General features: G+C 45.0%; 1 protein-coding gene across 3 annotated transcripts in view; it reads left to right on the top strand.

The window, feature by feature from the left end:
• Window positions 1–20442, top strand: part of TULP4 (TUB like protein 4) — a 234294-nt gene that overhangs the window by 150769 nt on the left and 63083 nt on the right. For 2 of the 3 annotated variants that reach the window (XM_036871445.1, XM_036871446.1), the window contains 2 exons: window positions 9356–9484; window positions 17713–17874. In XM_036871445.1, coding sequence (XP_036727340.1) covers window positions 9356–9484; window positions 17713–17874 — 291 coding nt within the window. The remainder of the gene's footprint in view (window positions 1–9355; window positions 9485–17712; window positions 17875–20442) is intronic. The other variant, XM_036871447.1, reaches the window with a different exon arrangement.

Below are 20442 nucleotides of genomic sequence, written 5' to 3'. Positions count from 1 at the left end.
GGCCTGTCTGGCATCCAAGTAGAGATGTCGGACAGGATATAGAGTAAGGGATTGAAGACAAGAACTTGGAAGTGATCGTGCTTAGATGGTTAAACCATGGATTTAAAGCTGAGACTAGATCAGATGACTAGGCAGTCGGAGTAGACTGAAGAGGGCAGGGTCAGGACTGAGCCTGGAGCTCTGCGCCTCTCGGAGGATGGAAGCGGAAGAGCTGGCAAAGGGGAGACTGAGGAGTACTGGAGGCCGCTGTGTGTGCACCGTCCCCCGACCGCGGTGCGTGTTGGCCCCTGAGGCTTCCAGCTGCCAGCTGGTCCCCTGCCCCACTCCCCCGTCCCCGTTCCCGCCAAGCGGCCAGCAGCCCCTGACCAATGCCCAGGCTGGCACTGGAGGCCACCCCTGCCTCAGAGCGGGGCCAGCTGTGCCGGAGCCACACACCAGGGCTCCCTGTGGGTCAGGCTGAGGAAGCCGGTCTCCAGCGACACATGTCCTTCCCTTACACCCCAGACCTGTCCTGCCTCGCTCTCTGCCTTTGTCCTGGGAGGAACCACAGGGAAAGGCAGTGCGCGGGTCCCCATCCCAGGCTCTGCTTTCAGGGACCATCACTGAAGACGCCAGTAGAGAAGACTTACCGAGGGGTGAGGCAAGTGCCTTAGTGAGTGTCAGCTGCCATTCTTCCTTTTCCGGGCACAGACCTCCCTCCTGGAGCCTGGAGCCTGGAGCCTGTCCACCGCGGGACGGGGAGGCCGCGGGCAGAGCTGGGGGAAGCTGGGAGGCGGGAGCGGCAGGCCAGGCCGGGGACTGGGGACACAGAGGACACAGTTCTGCCCACGAGAGGTGGCAACATTGCCACAGAGGAAGTGACGTTTGAACGGCGCATTGAAGGAAATCCTGCCCCAGCTTCAAGGCTTAACTCGAGATCCACGTGGAGTGGCCCTGGGCCCCCTTTTCGGCTCTGTCAGCTTCGGCCTCCCATTGGGGAGCGCGCCAGGCTCGCCGGCCCTGCGGGATACTCACTTTCGAGCCACAGCACGTCGGCCCGGAGGAATGGAGGGGAGGACCTCCGGAACGCTGTGGCGTGTGCCGAGCTGGTCGGGTCTTTCGGCCGCCAGAGCCCACCGCCTTCCCAGCCTGGCCCCTTCCTCCGCCCGCAGCCCGGCTCCTCAGGGGCACGGCTGTAGCTCCTGCGCCGCTCGCCCTTGGCGGGCCTGGCGGTGGCTGTGTGGCGGGTGCCTAGAGACGCCTGTCGGGTTCGTAAGACGACTCTGATTTCTTGCTGGAGGAAGCCGTGAAGGGAGGCCCAGCTGGTGGACGCACAGCCGGGAGCTGAGAAACCGTTGTCCTGAAGCACAGTGGAGGGCCGGCGGGGAGAGAGAAGGCAGAGCCTTGGTCTGTCTCCTCAGAGCGTGGAACTGGGACGTCTCGAATAGAATAGAATGTGAAAGTCTGGAGGTAAGGAAGCATTCACAAGCAAAATCTGAAATAATTGTACACGTGTCAGGTTGGAAAACGTTTTGCGGTCTGGCGGGGTCGAGTGCGCTAGGGTCGAAGGCACAGTTGGGCTGCTGCCGGGGCGTGCGCTGTCGGCTCGCTCTGGAAGGGGACCTGGCACCGCCTGGTGAAGGCGGAGCTGCGCCTGCCTCCGGTCCGGCTCTTCCCAGCGCGGACCCGGGAGCCCCGCTCCGGTTCACGGGGCCCGTGGCAGCGTGGTCACGAGCAGCCGCGCTAGCGTAACGAAAGCGGGACAGAGAGGGAAGGCAGCCTGAGCGTTCGTCGGCGAGGGGATGAGCTAACAAACGGTGGTGTCGTCGCGGTGACCGCAATGAAGCGGTGAGCGTGGACGGCTTGGAGCCACGCTTGTCAGCGAGGATGGATTTCACAGCCTGATGCCGAGCTGAAGAATACACAGAGGTTTCAGAGCTGGACAACGTGCAGGAAGGCTGGTCACGTTGAAGCTGGATGGCAGGTGCATGGAAGGTTATTATCCTGGTTGCTCTTCTTGGGTGTCTGTTTAGTTTTTTCTGTAATATTTATTTTAAAGAAACACGAAATACTGAAGTGAGGATGCATACGTGGGTATAAAAATGCATATGAATTAAAAACATGAAATGCCCAGGAAGTGTTTTTTTCCTCAGAGGAGGGAGGGCTGAGGTGTGGGAGGAGCACACGGGGGCGTCCGATCGTCCTGGTGATATTTTCCTAAGCTGAATGAGCACAATGCTTCAGGTGAAGTTTTCTTTAAACTGTTTTGTCTGTCATAAATATTGTGAAAACTCTTTTTTAAGTTTTAAAAAAAAAGGCTATGGAAATATTTGTACCTTCTCTCAGCTCCACTTTTTAAATCTGTGAAATGGGAGGTTAGAATAATGGTAAGACCTCCTCCTAAGATATCTGTAAAGATAAAATAAGCTAATGTATGTAAAAATGACTTTCAGACTCTTGATTATTATTATTATTGTGAAAAGAAAGTGTTCTAGTTCCTTGCTAAAGGAATAGGTGAAGCTGGAAATACGTTCATTGTGGGAAAATCAGAAAACGTAGAAAAATTCTGATGAAAATCCCTTTACTTCACCACCGCTAATGTTTTAGTTTATTTCTCCTTAGTATATGATTTTTGTTTTCTTCTGTCAGAATTAGAGTTTGTTGGTACAGCTGTTTTTCAGAATATTTCTGCATCGCAGAAGTCTGACAGCAGGAGTAAGAAAGAAGGCGTGAGGCGGCTTCTCCGAGCTCCCCCAGGCGCTCCTTGAGGGCAGGGCGTCTGCTCCATCTGTGTGTGTCCCGTGAGCAGCGCCTCGGTGGTGCGGAGGGATTGATGGCCACAGGCCAGTTTGCTTGCGGGGACAAGTGCCCTGGACCGGAGCGAGGAGACTGAGGCTCTGGCCTGGAGCCTGACCTACCTTGAGTGTTCTGCGTGACCTCGTGCTGGCTGCCCACATCCTCATCTGCGAGACTGCGTGGTCGTCTCAGCTCTCAGTTGGCTAAAGCCAGTAACCGTTGTCTATGCCAGGAGTATTTGTGCGAGAATAAGTGGGAGGTGACGATGGAGAACACATGCTTTGCCCTGGTACGGTGCTCTGTAACCTCGGGGAACAGTGTTTGTGACTGAACATACTTTCCAGTAAAATTCTGCTTGGGAGATGGCAACTGAGATGAAACAGAGAAGGATGGAAGTGGGAGTCACAGGGAGTATTAACTGCACGGGTTTTGAGATATGCACAAATCAGAAAATGGCCAGGAGATGAAGGTACTGACAGTTGGGTTTCCTACAGACTGTACTTTTGGATGAAGCCATTCAAAGCATTTTATATATTGCTTTAGTGGAAGACTCTCGCTGCCACCTAGTAGATGAGAAGGCTAGGGACGGTAATTTTGCATTCGTATCAGGAGACTTGATAGAGCTCTTTTTTTCCTAACTCAGTCCTGCCTGATAATATAAACTCTCCCCAGAAAGAAGATGTATCATTTTCCAACAAGAAGGTTTGGAAAACATCAGGAAGGAATGTGTAGCTGTGAGTTTCCTGAGAAGCGTCTTGGGGAGCCAGGACTGCGAAAGTCACCCCCAGACAAATTCAGATTCCGGTTTAGAACCACGTAGCGGCACCTTGGTCCCTGGCCTAGGGCTTAGAAAACCATAGACCCATGTTTTCTGAATTCCTTTATTGTCCCTGAACCATTTCCTTCATGGAGTTCTTATCAGCAAATTGAATTGAATGAATGAAGACTGGATCTGTGAACATGTAAATGAGAGAAATAGATTATGTGGAAATAAAAGCTAAAGTTTCCCTCAAACAGAGTGTTTCAAAAGGCTTAGGAAGAGAAACTCTTGCAACTCACTAATAAAAAAGACAAATAACCCAATTAAAAAGGGTCACAGGATCTGAATAGACATTTCTTCAAAAAAGGTAAACAAATGCCCAGTAAGCACTTGCAAAGATGCTCAAAACCGTTAGCCATCAGGGAAATGCAAATCAAAACCACTTCACACCCACTAGGATGGCTATAATCAAAAAGACATACTAGCAGGTGTTGGAGAGAATGTGAAGAAACTGGAACCTCATACATCGTTGCTGGGAATGTAAATTGGAGCAGCCACTTTGGAAGACAATCTGGCAGTTCCTCAAAAAGTTAAACGTAGAATTATCATTTGACTCAGCAACTCCACTCCTAGGCATATACCAAAGAAAATAAAAACTGATCCACAAATGTTCAAAGCAGTATTATTCATAGTAGCCAAAAGATGGAAACAACCCAGACATTTATCAACTGAATGGATAAACAAAATGTGGTATATCCATACAGTGGAATATTATTTGACCATATAAAGGAAGTAAGTACTGACACATGCTCCAACATGGATAAACCTTGAAAACATTATGCTGAGTGAAAGACGCCAGGCACAAAAGGCCACATATTGTATGATTGCGTTTATCTGCAATGTCCAGAATAGGCAAATATGAACGGACAGAAGATCAGTGATTGTCTAGGGCTGAAGGGAGTACTGGAGGCTGATGAAGATGTTCTACAGTTTGCTGTGATGACTGCACAGCTCTATAAATGACACAAAACCCACTGAGTTTTACGTTTTAAATGGGTTGTATGGCATGTCAGTTTCGTCTCAGTACAACTGTTGACGGCCCCCCGCCCCGCCCCAAATCTCACTTGGACTAGTTTTAACATCTTAGTGTTGAAAGAGAACAGTATAAAATTCTAAAGAAATATGGTTAATCGTCCTTCAGGAATTTTTTTTTTAAGTTTTTTTTTTGTTTTTTTTTAAATTTTTTTTTAATTTATTAATTTATTTTTGGCTGTGTTGGGTCTTCGTTTCTGTGCGAGGGCTTCCTCTAGTTGTGGCGAGCGGGGGCCACTCTTCATCGCGGTGCGTGGGCCTCTCTCTGTCACGGCCTCTCTTGTTGCGGAGCACAGGCTCCAGACGCGCAGGCTCAGTAGTTGTGGCTCACGGGCTTAGTTGCTCCGCGGCATGTGGGATCTTCCCAGACCAGGGCTCGAACCCGTGTCCCCTGCATTGGCAGGCAGATTCTTAACCACTGCGCCACCAGGGAAGCCCAGGAATATTTTAATTTAGAAAGATTTGTGGAATACTACTGTGTGCCTGGCGTCATACTGGGCTTCAGGAATACAGATGCAAAGAAATCGTCAGGCTGGTGAGAACCAGAGATGGGGTGCAGGGCATGAATGCGTGCACCAGAATTGGGTAGGGGGACATTGCTGTGTGCCTGGTGCTGCTCTAAGGTCCTTTCTCATCATAGTTTTCACAATAGCTCTAGAAGGATTACTACTGTTACCCCCGTTGCAGATGAGCAAAAGGGACCCAAGTGGGTCAACAGGGTGCCCGAGGCCATGCAGCTGGTGAGCGGTGCGGCCGGGGCTGAGCTCTGGACCTCACGGGACCATCATGCTGGTGGGCATGAAGCCGTTGTTCACATTGAATTTCTTCCAGCCTCTGTTTCAGGGTGCTTTTGGTTCTTTGTTAAAAAACAACTAAATGTATCTAAAATTCAGTTGGCACTCATTTTGTTTTTCTTGTACAAGTGAAGTTAGTTTCACTTAATAAATTACAGAATAAGAAGAACTGAGTGGTAATAATCACTTACAGGGATTTATAACTTGAGCTCTTTGTATTTAGCATATATCCAAATTACATTCTTTTAGGGTTGAGGGAAATATTTCTGAACATTGGTGATACTGGTTGTTCACTGAGGTGGTTTCCTGTATATATCTATAAAATAGAAATTATATCTACCAACACCATTTGAAGCGTTCCTGCCTCAAACGATGAACATTCTTGGATGAACTGGTGCCTTGGATTAACTGGCACTAGAGTTTTGTTCTGCCTAAAAATAGTTCTAGAAGTAGGAGGTGAAGTGACTTATTGAGGGCATTAGAGTACAGCCCAAATAGGCCTTCAGCAGACCTGCACTGTATTTTTAGTGTAGATTTCTTTACCGTTAATTGTACTCAATAAGTATTTATTGATAAGAATAGCTATAAAATGATAGAAATCTTACATTGGAGAGGGTGACAGGCTGGCATTTTGGGGGAATAATCAAAGACCTGGGTCAAAACTTGGCTTAGCTTCTGTCTGTAGAGGAACACATACTTCAGCTAACATGTTAAATGCTGAAGTTCTTTTGTGCCCAAAGCAAACAGGAGCCCCGTTTTCCTTTAAAAGGGAAGGAAAGCTCTGCCTTACAATGCCTGGGCAGCTGCTTAGCACCCTGCCACGTCATCTGGGCAACTGAGAACCCAGCTGGCCCCTGCTTGGTAATTCCTCAACACTCTGGTATGTCCTGACATTGCCAAGCAGACTGGAGGGATTCGTAGAACAGGAAATGAGCTGCCGGGAGATAAGACGGGCAGCTCCGAATCGCAGACGAGAGCGGAAATGAGAAAACTAATCCGGGGAAACAACATCGCAGTTTAACTTTATTTTTAAACCAAGGATCACTGGAAAGATTTCTCTCTCTAATTTAGGGGAGCAACCCACCTATATTCAGTTATACCGGTTACACTCACAGCAAAGAAGTGTGTGTATGGGGACTGCATTTCTGTTTACTGCTGCATCTCAACTGATCAAGAATTACGAAAAGATGACATTGAGTCTGTGAACTCTTTGTTTCTCCAACAACTACTACTACTGTGTTGTCATAAGACCAAGAAATTTTTAACGTTAGAAATAACTTTAAAATATTTTTTTGCCTCTGCTCTTTTGTGTTTGTGTCATGCTGCGACTTGCAGGCTGTCTTCATGAAGAAGAGAGGTTTTGTTACTGATAATAACTAAATATGCAATCATGTGTGGCGATGGTTGTTAAAGGAAAAAGGCAAAAGTATAGAAAATGTGACTAACCTCTGTTCTCTGAAATGTGACGCCTTGTCATCAAATGTTATTTTATAAGGAAGGTCATAGTAGATGAATGTTCACTGTATTTAACTTAGGAAATAAATGTTCTTATCTGTCATATTCCGCCCTCTTGTAGCCATCCTGAAGTGCATTAGTGATTGTGGGCTTAGGCGATGCAGGGTGTCTTTAGGGACCAAATTGCAGCACATTGTGGGCGGCACTGCTCAGGCCAATTGTTGTTGGGTCTGAAAGAAGTTTATGAAGTTGGCTTTTATTGGCTACTTGGAAATTCTAAATTTTATGACACATTCAGTGCAGTGCGTTTAAAGACTTTTATTGTGTTGGTTTTACTATTTTTTAAAATTAGATCAGTAATTTAAATACAGAAATTTTAAAGCTAGACTTAAAAAAAATGAATCTGGATTTGTTGCCCTCCCATCTGCCTGTTTTGAGGCCCCCTCTTGTGTATGTTCACAACTCTGTACTTGCATATAGAGCAGGATATTATGTCTATTTAGTGAACTGAACTCCGCAGGGACAAAGATTTCCTAACTTTCTATCCTCACAACCTAACAGTTTGTAATAGGCGGTCTGTCAGTATTGGCTCTTGTTAAAATGCCTTTGGGAGTCGAAAGTAGCCTCCTTGAAGTAGTTTTCAAAGCATAACTGAATGAGAATCGTAACTTATGTGTGGCTGTTTGGCATGATATCCTCAGCATTCCTGTGTGTCGGTGTTCGGAGGTGAGCATGCCTCTGCCCTTTTCCTCCGGTGGCCCAGCTCAGCAGGAGGAGGGTGCACGTAAACCTGTGGTTATAGCAGGTGGTGTGAGCGCGGCACCTGCAGAGCAGTGACCAGAGCGGGACAGGCAGTCCCCGTGGAGGGACAAAAGCTGGATGGGGCCGCCGGCAGCTGGCAGTGTCCACATCCGTGGAACTTGCATCCGTCTTGCAGGCGGGCTATTGACTAGCTTAGATTTGGCCGACAATTGCCAGGTCTCAAAAGATTGCAGCCTTTCAGCTCTTGATGCACAGTTTTAAAAAAGAGCTGCAATATCCTTACATTTTAAGTGGGTAGTAATTTCCTCTTGGACAATTTGAGGATTTTAGTATGCATCTTGCAACAAATGCTGATACCACCAAGTGTGGTGGACCAAGGCTGGGGGGCCTCTCCTAGCTCTCTGGTGCCCATGGTACAACTTTGAGAAGGGGCAGGGCTTCTGTGTTGGTCTGTGGTTTGGACGCAGATGGACGTGAGGAGGGATCTGTGCTTTTTGGAGGTCTGTGACCATCAGTCCTTGGCCTCAGCTGCTCGCAGTCAGTATTTCAGAATATAAGTGGAACTTGGAGACCATATGCACCGGTGCCACGTATTCACGAGGGTTGTTAGCTTATTAGGCACGAGGTCCTGGGAGGAGATGGGATTCGCATCTTACGAGTAGCAGGTGTGCTCTTGCTGGTTAGTAACAGTCCTCATTTGACTGACATACATCAGTATGTGTCCACATATCCATGGCTGTCTGCCTCCCAGCTGGACTTTGCACTTGCCAAGGGCAGGCCGCATCTTCTCCACCTCCATGTTGGTCACGCGGCAGCGCGCAGCATGGATCTGATGCGTACGAGCTGGACGAAGGAAACGATCACGGTCACCAGCGCGGGCGGGCCAGGTGGCCTCCGGAAGCATTCCCCGTGGGGAGCCCGGCGCTGGTTTTGTGCCACCTGGGACCACTTCATAGCCCTGTGCCCTTACAGGTTTTACTGGGCTCTGTGAGGGCTAATCCCACAGACCACCTACCAGCGGCCACCTTTTACGTGAACGAGTGGTAGTTGAGAAAGATGAAAATGATTGTCCACGTTCAGGATTTTTCAGATTTAAAAATTAAGTTCTCATACTCATCCGTTTTGAAGCTTATAATTTCTTCCTATTTCCTCTGTGATAAATCCTGAACAGCTTAGATATTTCAACTGTGTATTTTTTCCAAATTGGCATGCTTAGATGCTGAACTACTTGGAAATAATATAGCCTGGCAAAGGTTCAGAAAATTTCACTTTGGGAGAAAATGAGATTAAATAGGCCCCACCCTTTCTTCCATCTGTACCAAGCAAATAGTGCCCTGACTCAGGTACACAGTAGGTTTCGAGGAAGTCGTTTCCCCGCCTCCCAGGGCCCTCAGGCGAGCGAGCCTGGCACTGTGGAGGCAGGGCCGGGTACGGTGGTCTCTGGGCCCCCTCTGTGGTCATGACAAAGGGCACTGCAGCGCTGTGGTTCGTGGTTTGCTCAGGTGCCTGCTGTTTGTCAGGAGGCCACGTCACGTGGGCCTGGTCCCCTGAGGCGCTGCCATGTGTCCTCTCTGCTGGACTCCCCACCCCCCATCCTCCCCGAGTCCTTTCCTTTGTCCGTGCGTTCTAGTTAGTTCTGGGTCTGATAACTTCGTAGACGTGATCCCGGCCCACGGGCTCCTTCCCTGCAGTAAGTGTCTTCTTGGTCGTTTCCTAGGTCGTGTTGGTGAGGTGGAACGAGCCGTACCAGAAGCTGGCCACGTGCGACGCGGACGGCGGGATATTCGTGTGGATCCAGTACGAAGGGCGGTGGTCTGTGGAGCTGGTCAACGACCGCGGGGCCCAGGTGAGCGGGCAGGAGGCTCCTCCAGGGAAGGGCGAAGGGCAGATGAATGAAACCAGGATCCTGCTTCTCGTGCTTCCCGCTGAGTACATCACTAGAGCGGGAGAAGGATCGTCCTTCCTTCCCTTCCGCTCTGCGGCTGTTGTGAGAACGCTCCAGGTCTTAAGCTTTAATTAAACCTGTGCAGTCGTTTCTCACCACTCAGTGTTGTGATTACCTGTTAAATTCGGATTTGACAAAGCGCTCCTGGCGTAGCGCCTCTTTGCTGCCCTGTAGAAGGTATTTTCCCGCGTTGTCGTCTTCCTAGTTCCCTCACGGGGAGCTCCACACGACCGTTCTCACAGCCTCCTCCCCAAGCCGAGTTTTTAACACTCTCTTCGGTCAGGTTTCAATTAGCGGGGCCACCTGTTGTCATCGCTCAGCTCTCCCTTTCTGGTACCAATTTGTCGCTGCTCTGAGGAAAACAGTTGCTCCAGGGACGCCCTGCCGAGCTGTGCTATTTTAAAAACCACTTCGTGGGTTCTAGTGGCTGATGGTATGGCCCTGGCTCTCCCTCCCCACGAGGACGGCTGCGTGGAGCTCCTGTCTCGTGTGTTTAAGGACACGGGTCCCATGCCAAGGATTTGACAGGCCCGAGTGCTGCGGGAACCTTTACTGACAAGGGGTTTCTTAGTCTGTTTGACTCTCCGGGGTGGTTCCCCTGTGACTGCCTTTCTATACATTTCTAAGGAAATGAATTCTCACCCTCTCTCCTCCCATCTGTTGCTTAAATAAGCTACGAGCTCTCCAACTTCGAAAGATGCAGACCGGTGAGGTGACATAAAATTGCAGGGAATGAAGTTCTTACTAGCAGTTACTGTTAGGCTGAGGAACTTTGTAAGATGTCATCACAGAAGGCAAACCTACCTCTGGGTGCAAACAGAACGTACTTTTTTGTGTGAGTTTTATTTGATAGGGTCGGTGTAATAATTTTGACTGACTCTGGTAAGGCCTTACCGGTTTCCTATATTCCGCCGTGAGTGGAAAAAGGAAGAGGTGGCGCCTACCCTGTGACTACTAACTAACCTTGAAATTGAGCCACAGATGTGGAAACCTCCATGCCCGTAAGAAGTTCACGTCACCTAGAAGGTGGCCGCTGTGGTCAAGAGCGTGAGCTCTGGAGTCAGCGTCTCAGTCCATGGCGCTTCAGTAGGAGATACTTTACTTCTGTGCCTCAGTTTCCTCATCTGTACGCAGGGAGTTTAATGGTAGCTGCCTCCACGGATCACTGGGAGGATTACAGAAGATTACATATGGAAGGGAGTTCCCTGGTAGCCCAGTGGTTAGGATTCCAGGCTTTCGCTACCATGGCTCGGGTTCAGTCCCTGGTCAGGGAACTGAGATCCTGCAAGCTGTGCGGCACGGCCCCCCCCCAAAAAAAAGATTAAATGTGGAAAATGCTGTGACACTGTCTGCACGTGATGGTTGTCCCCGCAAGTTGTGATGGTGCCTGAAGCACTTATGAGGTGCCAGCACCCATAGCCGCCGACCACAGGGCGTACCTGCCCTTAAGTCGTCGCCATAATGTCATCACCAAAGACCAGCTTCAGGCCTTGAGGCAGCGAATCTTCACAGCTTCCCGTGAAGTGGAGACTCTTCTGAACTTGCCCTTGAGGGTCTTGAAAGTGCCGTTGTTCTCCCATCCACCAGAGTGTGAAGCCTTTCCCTAGAAAGGCCCGGTGATCACGTGAGACGTGTCTTCAGACCTTGGCCGGCACAAGGTCTTACAGAACGTTACTCGGAGAAGGACAGTGAGGAGGACCTCGGAATGGCACTCAGTGCTGGCCTTTCCCAGGTGTCATCCCTCACCGCCACAGGAACCCTGTTGGGAAGATGTTGTTACTCTCAGTTAATGGAAGAAAAAACCCAGGTCAGGGGAGGTTGAGTAACTCACCCAGGGAAGTTAGTTCATGGTTTGTAAAGCCAGAATTTGAACCCAGGTTTGAGTCCAAAACTCTGTCTTGTTCCCAGACAATAAACTGTTTTCTCTTTAGCAGAAATGCATATACTCATAGCACATCCAGAGACCTCAGGCTTCACTGCCATTGGCGAGTCTGGCCCCCCCAGCCTGGTGGTGCTGCCACACTGTCTCCTGCTGACGGCAGCTTCTCTGAGGAGGGAGGCATCTGTCACCTCCACGTCAGAGCCGTGTGGCCTCCGCCACCGCCATATACCCTCAGCCTTTCTTTTCATTGAGAGTTTGGTGCAAAAAAAAAGCGTGTTAGAAACAAGAACAGATGAATTCAGACCTGGAAGTGAATGAGCTTACATGGACCATAGACCATCTGGAAGCACCTAGAATCTCCCAAAAGCCTGTTCCTTTCAGGTTTGACCAGAGTAATCACCGTATCTTGTGATCTGATCCAGATCTTCATATAGCTTTGCTGTTTGCCACTCTGATTCTACAGACCTCAGAATCCATTGAGCAATTGTTATCGTTAAGCACTTGCATTTGGGGGAGATTTGGCTGCTTTTAATTGTGTTGGAGTCGCGTCTTGTATGAGAAGCGTCAGGCGCCGGTGAGGATGACTCACTGGTGGAGGGAGCGGAGGGTCCGTCCGTGCTCCGGGAGCGGCGTCTGGGGGCAGGAGGGACAGTCCTGTGCCTGGAGGAGGAGCATCCTTGAAGTGACACTCTTTAGAAGAGGTGACAGGTGATCTTTGTTATATAGCATGCCTTTCATTGTCATGAAGTAATCAAACATTTGGCAGAAGCCAAGTGAAGCTTTAACCCTCTTTCTTTCAGGAAATGATTATGAGTCCTTTATTTCAAAAATGAGTCTGGAACAGTGCCTGCATTATTTCATAGCATTGGTCACAGGCCAGCTGTGCCAGGCACAGGCCTCGGAGCGTCTGAGGAAAGGCTGTCTTGGGCGGCGGGCCGTACAGGCTGCTCCTCAGCTTTGGTCAGTCATGTCGAGAGAGCCCTGAATGTGGGGCAGGAGTGCCACGGCCCCCCGCATCGGATAGACCACAGCAGAGGGCTTTCTGCGTATTTCCTTAACAGCACTAGGGACTCAGTTCCCCTGGTTTTGTTTTTCCAATTTTGGTATAGTCTTATCGCTCTATGCTAACCTAATTTAGTAAACGCAATTAGATCATGTAAACATCCTCTTATCATTTTTTGTGACTGTAAGATGGGTGGTGCCTTGGAGAAGCGTCTTGTCACTGGCTATACGTTTTTGCGCTCTAGTAAGATGTTTTTCCTTTAGCACAAAGATAAATGAGTTAAAACCCATGAAAATAAGTAGCATTATCTTTGCAAAATGAAAGGACTTTTACACTTCACTGCAGAATTAATGTGTTGTCTGTAAAAAAAAAAAAATCTTTTAAGTTCTTAAGAAAAGCTAGATAACGTAACTGGTTGAAACATAAGGTCAGAGAAAACAAGATTCCGAGTTGAGAAACAAACAGCTTTTTCCAGTACCTTCAGACCAGCTGTCGCGGAGCTGTCTCACACACCCATGCCGTTGTCATGAGGGGGACGTGCTGACCCCTGCTGACCTATAACCCCTGCTGGGAAAACAGCAAGAAGTTCATGTCCTTTTGGTGTTTGTTCATTTGTTTTATTACTACCTGAAGTGTGAAAAGTCCAGTAACGATACAAATTTCAATGAAGGTGAACATTTCCAAGTATAAGCAACAGTGAAGATGATAGATAATCAATTTTTTTAAGCTAGAAAAGATTTAAAAGGTAGTACAAACTGAAAAAGTAAATTAAGGCGATAGAAACAGGACCAAATATAACAATAATTAGAATAAATGTAAATGGACTGACTTCACCGATCAAGATGATGCTTGACAGATTATGTTTTTAAAAACATAGCTATATGCTATTAGGAGCCACACCTAAAACTTAAGGACATATACAAGTTTAAAGTAAAAAGGTGAAAAAGATGTATTGAGCAAATATCCAGGAAAAAAGAAAGCTGGAGTAGCAACTGTTACTTTTGGATAAAATAGACTTAAAGATAGAAAGTGATGTTTCGTTATAGAGTGCTACCACATAATGATAAAAGCTGTAGTTTACCAAGATGATATTTTAAATATGTATGCCCTTATTAATAATAGCATCAAAATATATGAAGGAAATCGACAGAACTGAAAGTAAAAACTGATAAATTCATTGATATACCGAGAAGTTTCAACAGCAAAAAAAATCAGCAAAGATATAGAAGATGTGAGCAACACAGTTAACAGCTTGACCTAATGGACACTGGTAGTTACTGAATCCATCAAGTAGAGAACATACATTTTTCTCAGACACACACAGAATGTTCACAAAAGTTGATCATGTTCTGAGGTTTCACAGACCTTTTCTGTGAAGGGGCAAGATGGTACACATTTCAGGCTTTGTGGACTAGGAGTCACAATTGAGGATATTACGTAAGTACGAACAAGGAAGAAAAGAAAACCAGAACACTTCTTGTTGATAAAGTTAAAAAGTTTATTTATGGATGCTAAAATTTGAATTTTATATAATTTCACATACAACAAAATAGCATTCTTCTCGAAATTTTTTCCTAATCATTTAAAACCATAGTTTGTGGACTGTACAAAAATAGGTGGCAAATAGATTTGGCCCACTGGCCATAGTTTGCCTGCCTGTGTTTTAGGGCATTCATAAAACCTAAACAAATTTCCATTGGTAGCTCTCATGATTATGGACCATGATTTCTGAATGGGTTAGAAGTTAATAGCAAAAACATAAATTTAAGAAATTGGTGGGAATTCCCTGGCAGTCCAGTGGTTAGGACTCGGCCCTTTCACTGCCGGGGCCCAGGTTCAGTCCCTGGTCAGGGTACTAAGATCCCACAAGCCATGCAGCATGGCCAGAAAAAAAAGAAAAGAAAAGAAATTGCTGCATATTTGGATATTTGGTCATTTTTAAATGCATTGTTAAATAGTTCATGGGTTAAAGAACAAATTTAATGGATATTTATAAAATCTTAGATCTGAATGATAACGGAATCTTTACATATCAAAACTTGTGAGATAGGATTAAAGTGGTGATATAAGAAAATATATATCCTAGGGTCTTCCCTGGTGGCGCAGTGGTTAAGAATCCGCCTGCCAGTGCAGGGGACACGGGGTCGAGCCCTGCTGTGGGAAGATCCCACATGCCGCAGAGCAACTAAGCCCGTGCACCACAACTGCTGAGCCTGAGCTCTAGAGCCCGCGAGCCACAACTACTGAGTCCACATGCCACAACTACTGAAGCCCACGTGCCTAGAGCCCGTGCTCTGCAACAAGAGAAGCCACCTCAGTGAGAAGCCCGTGCACCGCAATGAAGAGTAGCCCCCGCTCGCCACAACTAGAGAAAGCCCGTGTGCAGCAACGAAGACCCCACGCAGCCGAAGATAGATAAATAAATAAATAAATAAACTAGTTAATTTTTTTTAAAAAGAGAATATATATCCTTAATTTATGTATATTAGAAAGGAATAAAACTCTGATCAAATGAACAACAGAGTAAATCCAGTAAAAGGAGAAAGAAAATATAATTTAAATAAAAGTAGAAATTAATGCAATAGCGAAAAAATGATACAATAGAGGAGATCAGCAAATTCAAAAATTTGTTCTTTGGAAAAAAATTAATGAAGTAGACAAACTGCTGGCAAGCCTTGAGTAAGAGAAGAAAGATAAAACCTAAAATAATTTTATGAATGAAAAGTTGAGCATAACCGTAGATAAGGTAGAGATTACAAGGTAGTCAAAGGTAAATAAAAGATGCCTAGGTAATTCAGTGGGGGAAGAATCATCTTTTTTAATTGAGGTATAATTGACATATACTGGTTTCAGGTGTACAACAAAATTTGTATCTACTGGGAAATGATCACCACGCTAAGTCTATTTGACATCCAAGGAATAGTCTTTTTGACAAATGATGCAGAAGCAACTGAATATCTGCATTTAAAATTTAAAAAGTAGAACCTTGATTCTTACCATACACCCTGTGCAAAAATTAAATGAATCATAGACATAAATGTAAAAGCTGTACACTTCTTCTGGAAAGTTTGGGTTTGCCACCTTGGGTTAGGTAAAGATTTCTTGGATTGGATACAAAAAGCATGAAACGTAAGAGAAAGAACTTCATGTTGGACTTCATCAAAATTTAAAACTTACTTTTTGAAAGATATCCGTAAGAAAATGAAAAGGCAAGTTACAGAATGGGAGAAATTATTTGCAGCACATATTCTGATAAAGGATAGTATCTAGAATTTTTCCAACACAATAAGAAGGTTGAAAACTTCTATATATCTGTATACATATGTGTATGTGTGTGTGTATTTACGTATATAATGAATAGGTGAACGTGAACGGATATACAAATAGATATATATGGCAAGGGATGTGAATAGAAAGGTTCCAAAAGATGATGTGCATATGATCAGTAAGCACATGAAATGATGCTCAGCATATTAGTCATTGGGGAAATGCAAATTAAAAGCACAGTGTCCTACCACTACACACCTACTAGAATAGCTAAAATAAAAAAGACTGGCAACACCGAGTGCTGGTGAGGTGTGGACCTACTCACGTATATTGCTGATGGGAATGTGAAATGGTTTAGCCACTTTGGAAAAGCTTGGTAATTTCTTATGCATTTAAACATACATTTACCATATGACCCAGCAGTTAATTCCATTCCTAGGTATTTACTCAAGAAAAATGAAACCATGTGCCTACAAAAAGTCTTGCACGTGAATACTCATAGCAATTTTGTAATAAGCAAATACTGGAAACAACCCAAATGGCCAGCCCTTTGGGGAGATGAATAAATTGTGGTATATTTATGCCATGGAATATTACTCATCTATAAAAAGGAATGAACTACTGATGCACACAAGAAATCAGAATACTTTCAAAATTATTATACTGAGTAGAAGCAGTCATAAACAGAAGTGAACATACTGTGTGGTTCTATTCATGCGAAATTCCTAGAATAAGCAGCTAGTTACAGAAGTTAGGTCACTGGTTGCCTCAGACCAAGGGTGAGGGCAGGGAATTGACTGCCAAGGGGAACTTTATTTATTGCACGTAAATTGTAGCTCACTAAAGGTGATATTTAAAAGGATAGTAAGTACTATTAACAACTACTTGCCAACAGTTTTGAAAACTTACATGAACTGGACAAATTCCTAAAAAAATATTTTAACAGAACTGACTCAAGAAGAAATAAAAAGAGAAGCTTGACTGCTGCTAACACTATTAAATAAATTGAAGCAATGATTAAAAATCATCCGACAAAAAAGTGCAAAGCCAGATGGTTTTACAGGCATGTTCCACCAAACTTTGAAGCAACAGGTTGGCCCAGTTTATACAAATTCTTCCTGGCCATGGAAGAAAAGGGACTACCCTCTAACTCATTCTGAGAGGTCAGCATTAACCCTGATAAATTCAAACAAAGACGTTATAAAAAATGAAATCACAAGTTTGCCTCACTCGTGAATACAGATGTGGAAATCCCAAACACATAATCAACTTCAACTGTATGTGTAAAGGACAATACTTTACCTCGAAGTTGGGCTTCTTCTAGGTATGTAAGGATGGCATAAAACTGGGAAATCCATGGAAGTAATTTGCTGCAGTAATAGATTAAAAGAAGAAAAACATGTGGTCCTTTGAATAAATGCAATAAATGCATTTGATAGAACTCAACACCCAAGTATAAGTAATGTGTTCCGGTTAGAGATTATTTCTCATTTTGATTGAGGGAGTGTTGTTAGCAAGACTGAGAAACGTATATAATCAGAAACTGAGAGCTTTACTGTCTTGATAAGTGACCACGAGACACTGATGGAGAATCTGTCACTATAAGGGGCAGGCCGTAGAACAGTGTCTAAAAGCAAGGATGCTGGAGCCGCACAACCCTTGATCATTCTTGGCTTTGCCCCTCGCCAGCTCTGTGAGACCAAGGAGAAGTTACTTCTCTCCGCTGTGGGAGGCATTACCGCGGGCTTAATGAATTACCATGTGTGAAGCACTTAGCACCTCCACGCTGGCATATGCTTTTCAAATAATGTCTTTTATGTGTTATTGTTAAAATACATGCAACAACATATTGTATTGTCTCTTTAAGGCCATCTCGATCTTAGCCAAAGGCTAAGGTAATGACTACGTCTAGTCGTTGATAAAAGTGCTTTCCCTTTCAGATTACAAATTGACTCCTTTTATCTGTGTGTCCCAAAGGTGAGTGATTTCACGTGGAGCCACGATGGGACTCAAGCACTTATTTCGTATCGAGATGGGTTTGTCCTGGTTGGTTCTGTCAGTGGACAAAGACACTGGTCATCTGAGATCAACTTGGAAAGTCAAATCACATGTGGCATATGGACGCCCGATGACCAACAGGTAACGCCTATTGAACGTGATGTGTCATGTTAAAACTACTTGAGCTGAGCGGGAAAAACGTTAAGTACTAACGCGGTGGGGTGGCGGCGGGGGAGGGAGAGCTGGCTCAAAGGCTGGTAAAGAATGACAAAGGGAAAGAACACTGAGCTTGTCCAGGTAAAAATTAACACCAAAATTTCATGTGTTAATAGATTGGGGAAATAACATTCCCCACCAATGCTGTAAATACTGAGTTAACAATTTAATTATAGAAAATACTCATACAAATTTACTTTAAAATCTACACAAATAGCCAATTGATAAATGGATAATGGACATAAATCGTTCACAAAAGAAGTTCAACTAGTCAGTGATCATGGTAGGAAAGTATGTATTCTCAGGGAAAAAATGCGAAATAGCATAGTGAGAGGGTATATTTTCACTTATTAACAAAGAAAATGATACCGATGATTTTATTGATCATTCGTTAACCGTTTAATCAAGTAAGTATTTTCATTCATTGCTGGCAATAATATGCATTCGATCTTTGGGGTGGCAAAGATTTGATACAATTTTTAAGCAATTCTTAAAAATTATCATCTGCTTTGACCTGGTAATATGCTTTAGGAATTTATCTAAAAGAGACAAAATGGGAAGAAAATAAAAGTTGTAGTCATTAAAGCATTATTTATGATAGTAAAAATTTGGCAACAGCCTACTGGTACGAAAATAGAAGACTGGTTATGTAAACTGTGGTACAACCACTTAAAGGATCATATAGTAGTTCAATAAATTAGAGATCGTGCTTATAAAGATGACGTAATAATCTGAAAGAGCTCTTATGATATAATGTTAAGGAGAAAAACCAGGATACGAAATGGTGTATGTGGTGTGATTACATCATACAGCAACCGAAGGAAACTACCCACATTGTCAAAAGAACTGGAAGGAAATTAATCAAAATGCCGCATGTAGGTGGTTATTTTATGGTGCGCCTCTGGGTCATTTTTAAAACCTAATTTCAAGTTTTTCTTTAAGGCGCCTATTTTACGGTCATGATAAAATGATGTATAATAACCTAATAAAATTATATATTGATAATTCATTTTTTAATATAAGGGTTGACTAGTTAAAACCTTTGTAAATGTAAAACTTGTGTTTTCCAAGTACAGGAGAATCCATAAAATGCCAGAACATTTTATACTTGATATTTCCGTTTAATTTTGGTAAAATCGAACAGTATAATATGAAACCATAACTTTTTTGGGAACCTTTTTTATTTTTCTTTTTTTTAATGAATTGCTTACTTCTTGTCACTATATATTTCATGTTTCCATTTTTTTTTCAAGTAAAAATGCTCAATGTTTTTTTCTCTTCTCAAAATTAGTATTATGAGAATTACAAAGAGGTACTAGTCTCAACTCTGAGTTTCTTCCCTCCCCATCCCCCAAAGGCCTCTTAGTATCCAGTAGCACATGTGTGTTTCTGTGTGAAGCACTTGGATTTATTTATTACAGCATTTTATTTTTCTAGGATTTTACTGCCCCTGCAGTCTGCTCAGAGATGCGTGCCGTGGCCCAGTGAGTGACCCTGCACACACACTTAACCTCTCCCTGCTCCAGTTTCCTCCTCTGTGACAAGGGGTGTGAATTATTTCCTGCCTAATTCCCAGGGCTTTTGTAATGATCGGATGAGGGAACAGATGCGAAAGCAGTTAAGAATGTGTCAGAGGGAGTCTCGGCTTCCCATTCTTCCTCACCTGGAGTGATGGATCCGTGAGGCTCATGTCACGGTCCCCCCTGAGCTGTGCTGGCCAGTGTCCCCAGCAGACTGCATACCTGGAGTGTGACAGGCATGGGACCCAGAGAGGCTGGGGACACAGTGTGTGAGATGCCGCGCCTGCCTTTGAGGGCCTTGGGCCACTGGAGGAGGCAGGCCCACAAGCGCCTTGTGCTGCGTCCAACATGGTTGCCCAGGTGGCAGACGGCGTGGTGTCGAGCGGGGGACGGAAGCGAGGTGGGCCGCAGCTTCGACTGGGTTCCCTAGGCCTGTCGGCAGGACCCCAAAGCAGCTTTGCGGATGGTTGGGCTCCTGGCCCACACCTCTGTCTGGATGGCGGTTTTTATGGCTCTGTATTGGGGGCCAGCAGGTGGGATTTCATGTGAGGAAAGTGCTCCATTGCCTTTAAAAAAGAGATTGCAGACCTTGGAGGAATTTAACACAGGGCAAGGTGTGTGGGACGCTCTATGGGTCATGTTTGAACTGAGACATTCCTCCCTCCGTCTCTGTCATTCTTTCATATCTTTTGCTTAGTTTGAAAATTATTGATGAGAAAAGAGTGTGAAGACAGTATAATGTTTGTAATGTAATTAATGCCCTGAGCTCTGACATTGGGACAGTCTCAGGTGTGGGCTGCAAGAATCCGGCTACATCTCTTCTCTTCTCCTGGAGAAGCTTCTGCCCTTGATGTAGAGTAAAACAGCCTCCAGGACGCCTCCTCACATCTTGAGACAGTTCTGATCGTAACGGGATTTTAGGCTGCTTCCTGTTAACTCTTCAAAATGTAAGCAGTACAGTTTTACAAGCAGT

The sequence above is a fragment of the Balaenoptera musculus genome, chromosome 12, assembly GCF_009873245.2.
Source record: "Balaenoptera musculus isolate JJ_BM4_2016_0621 chromosome 12, mBalMus1.pri.v3, whole genome shotgun sequence".
Classification (NCBI taxonomy): Eukaryota; Metazoa; Chordata; class Mammalia; order Artiodactyla; family Balaenopteridae; genus Balaenoptera; species Balaenoptera musculus.
This window is presented reverse-complemented; position numbering and strand designations above follow the sequence as displayed.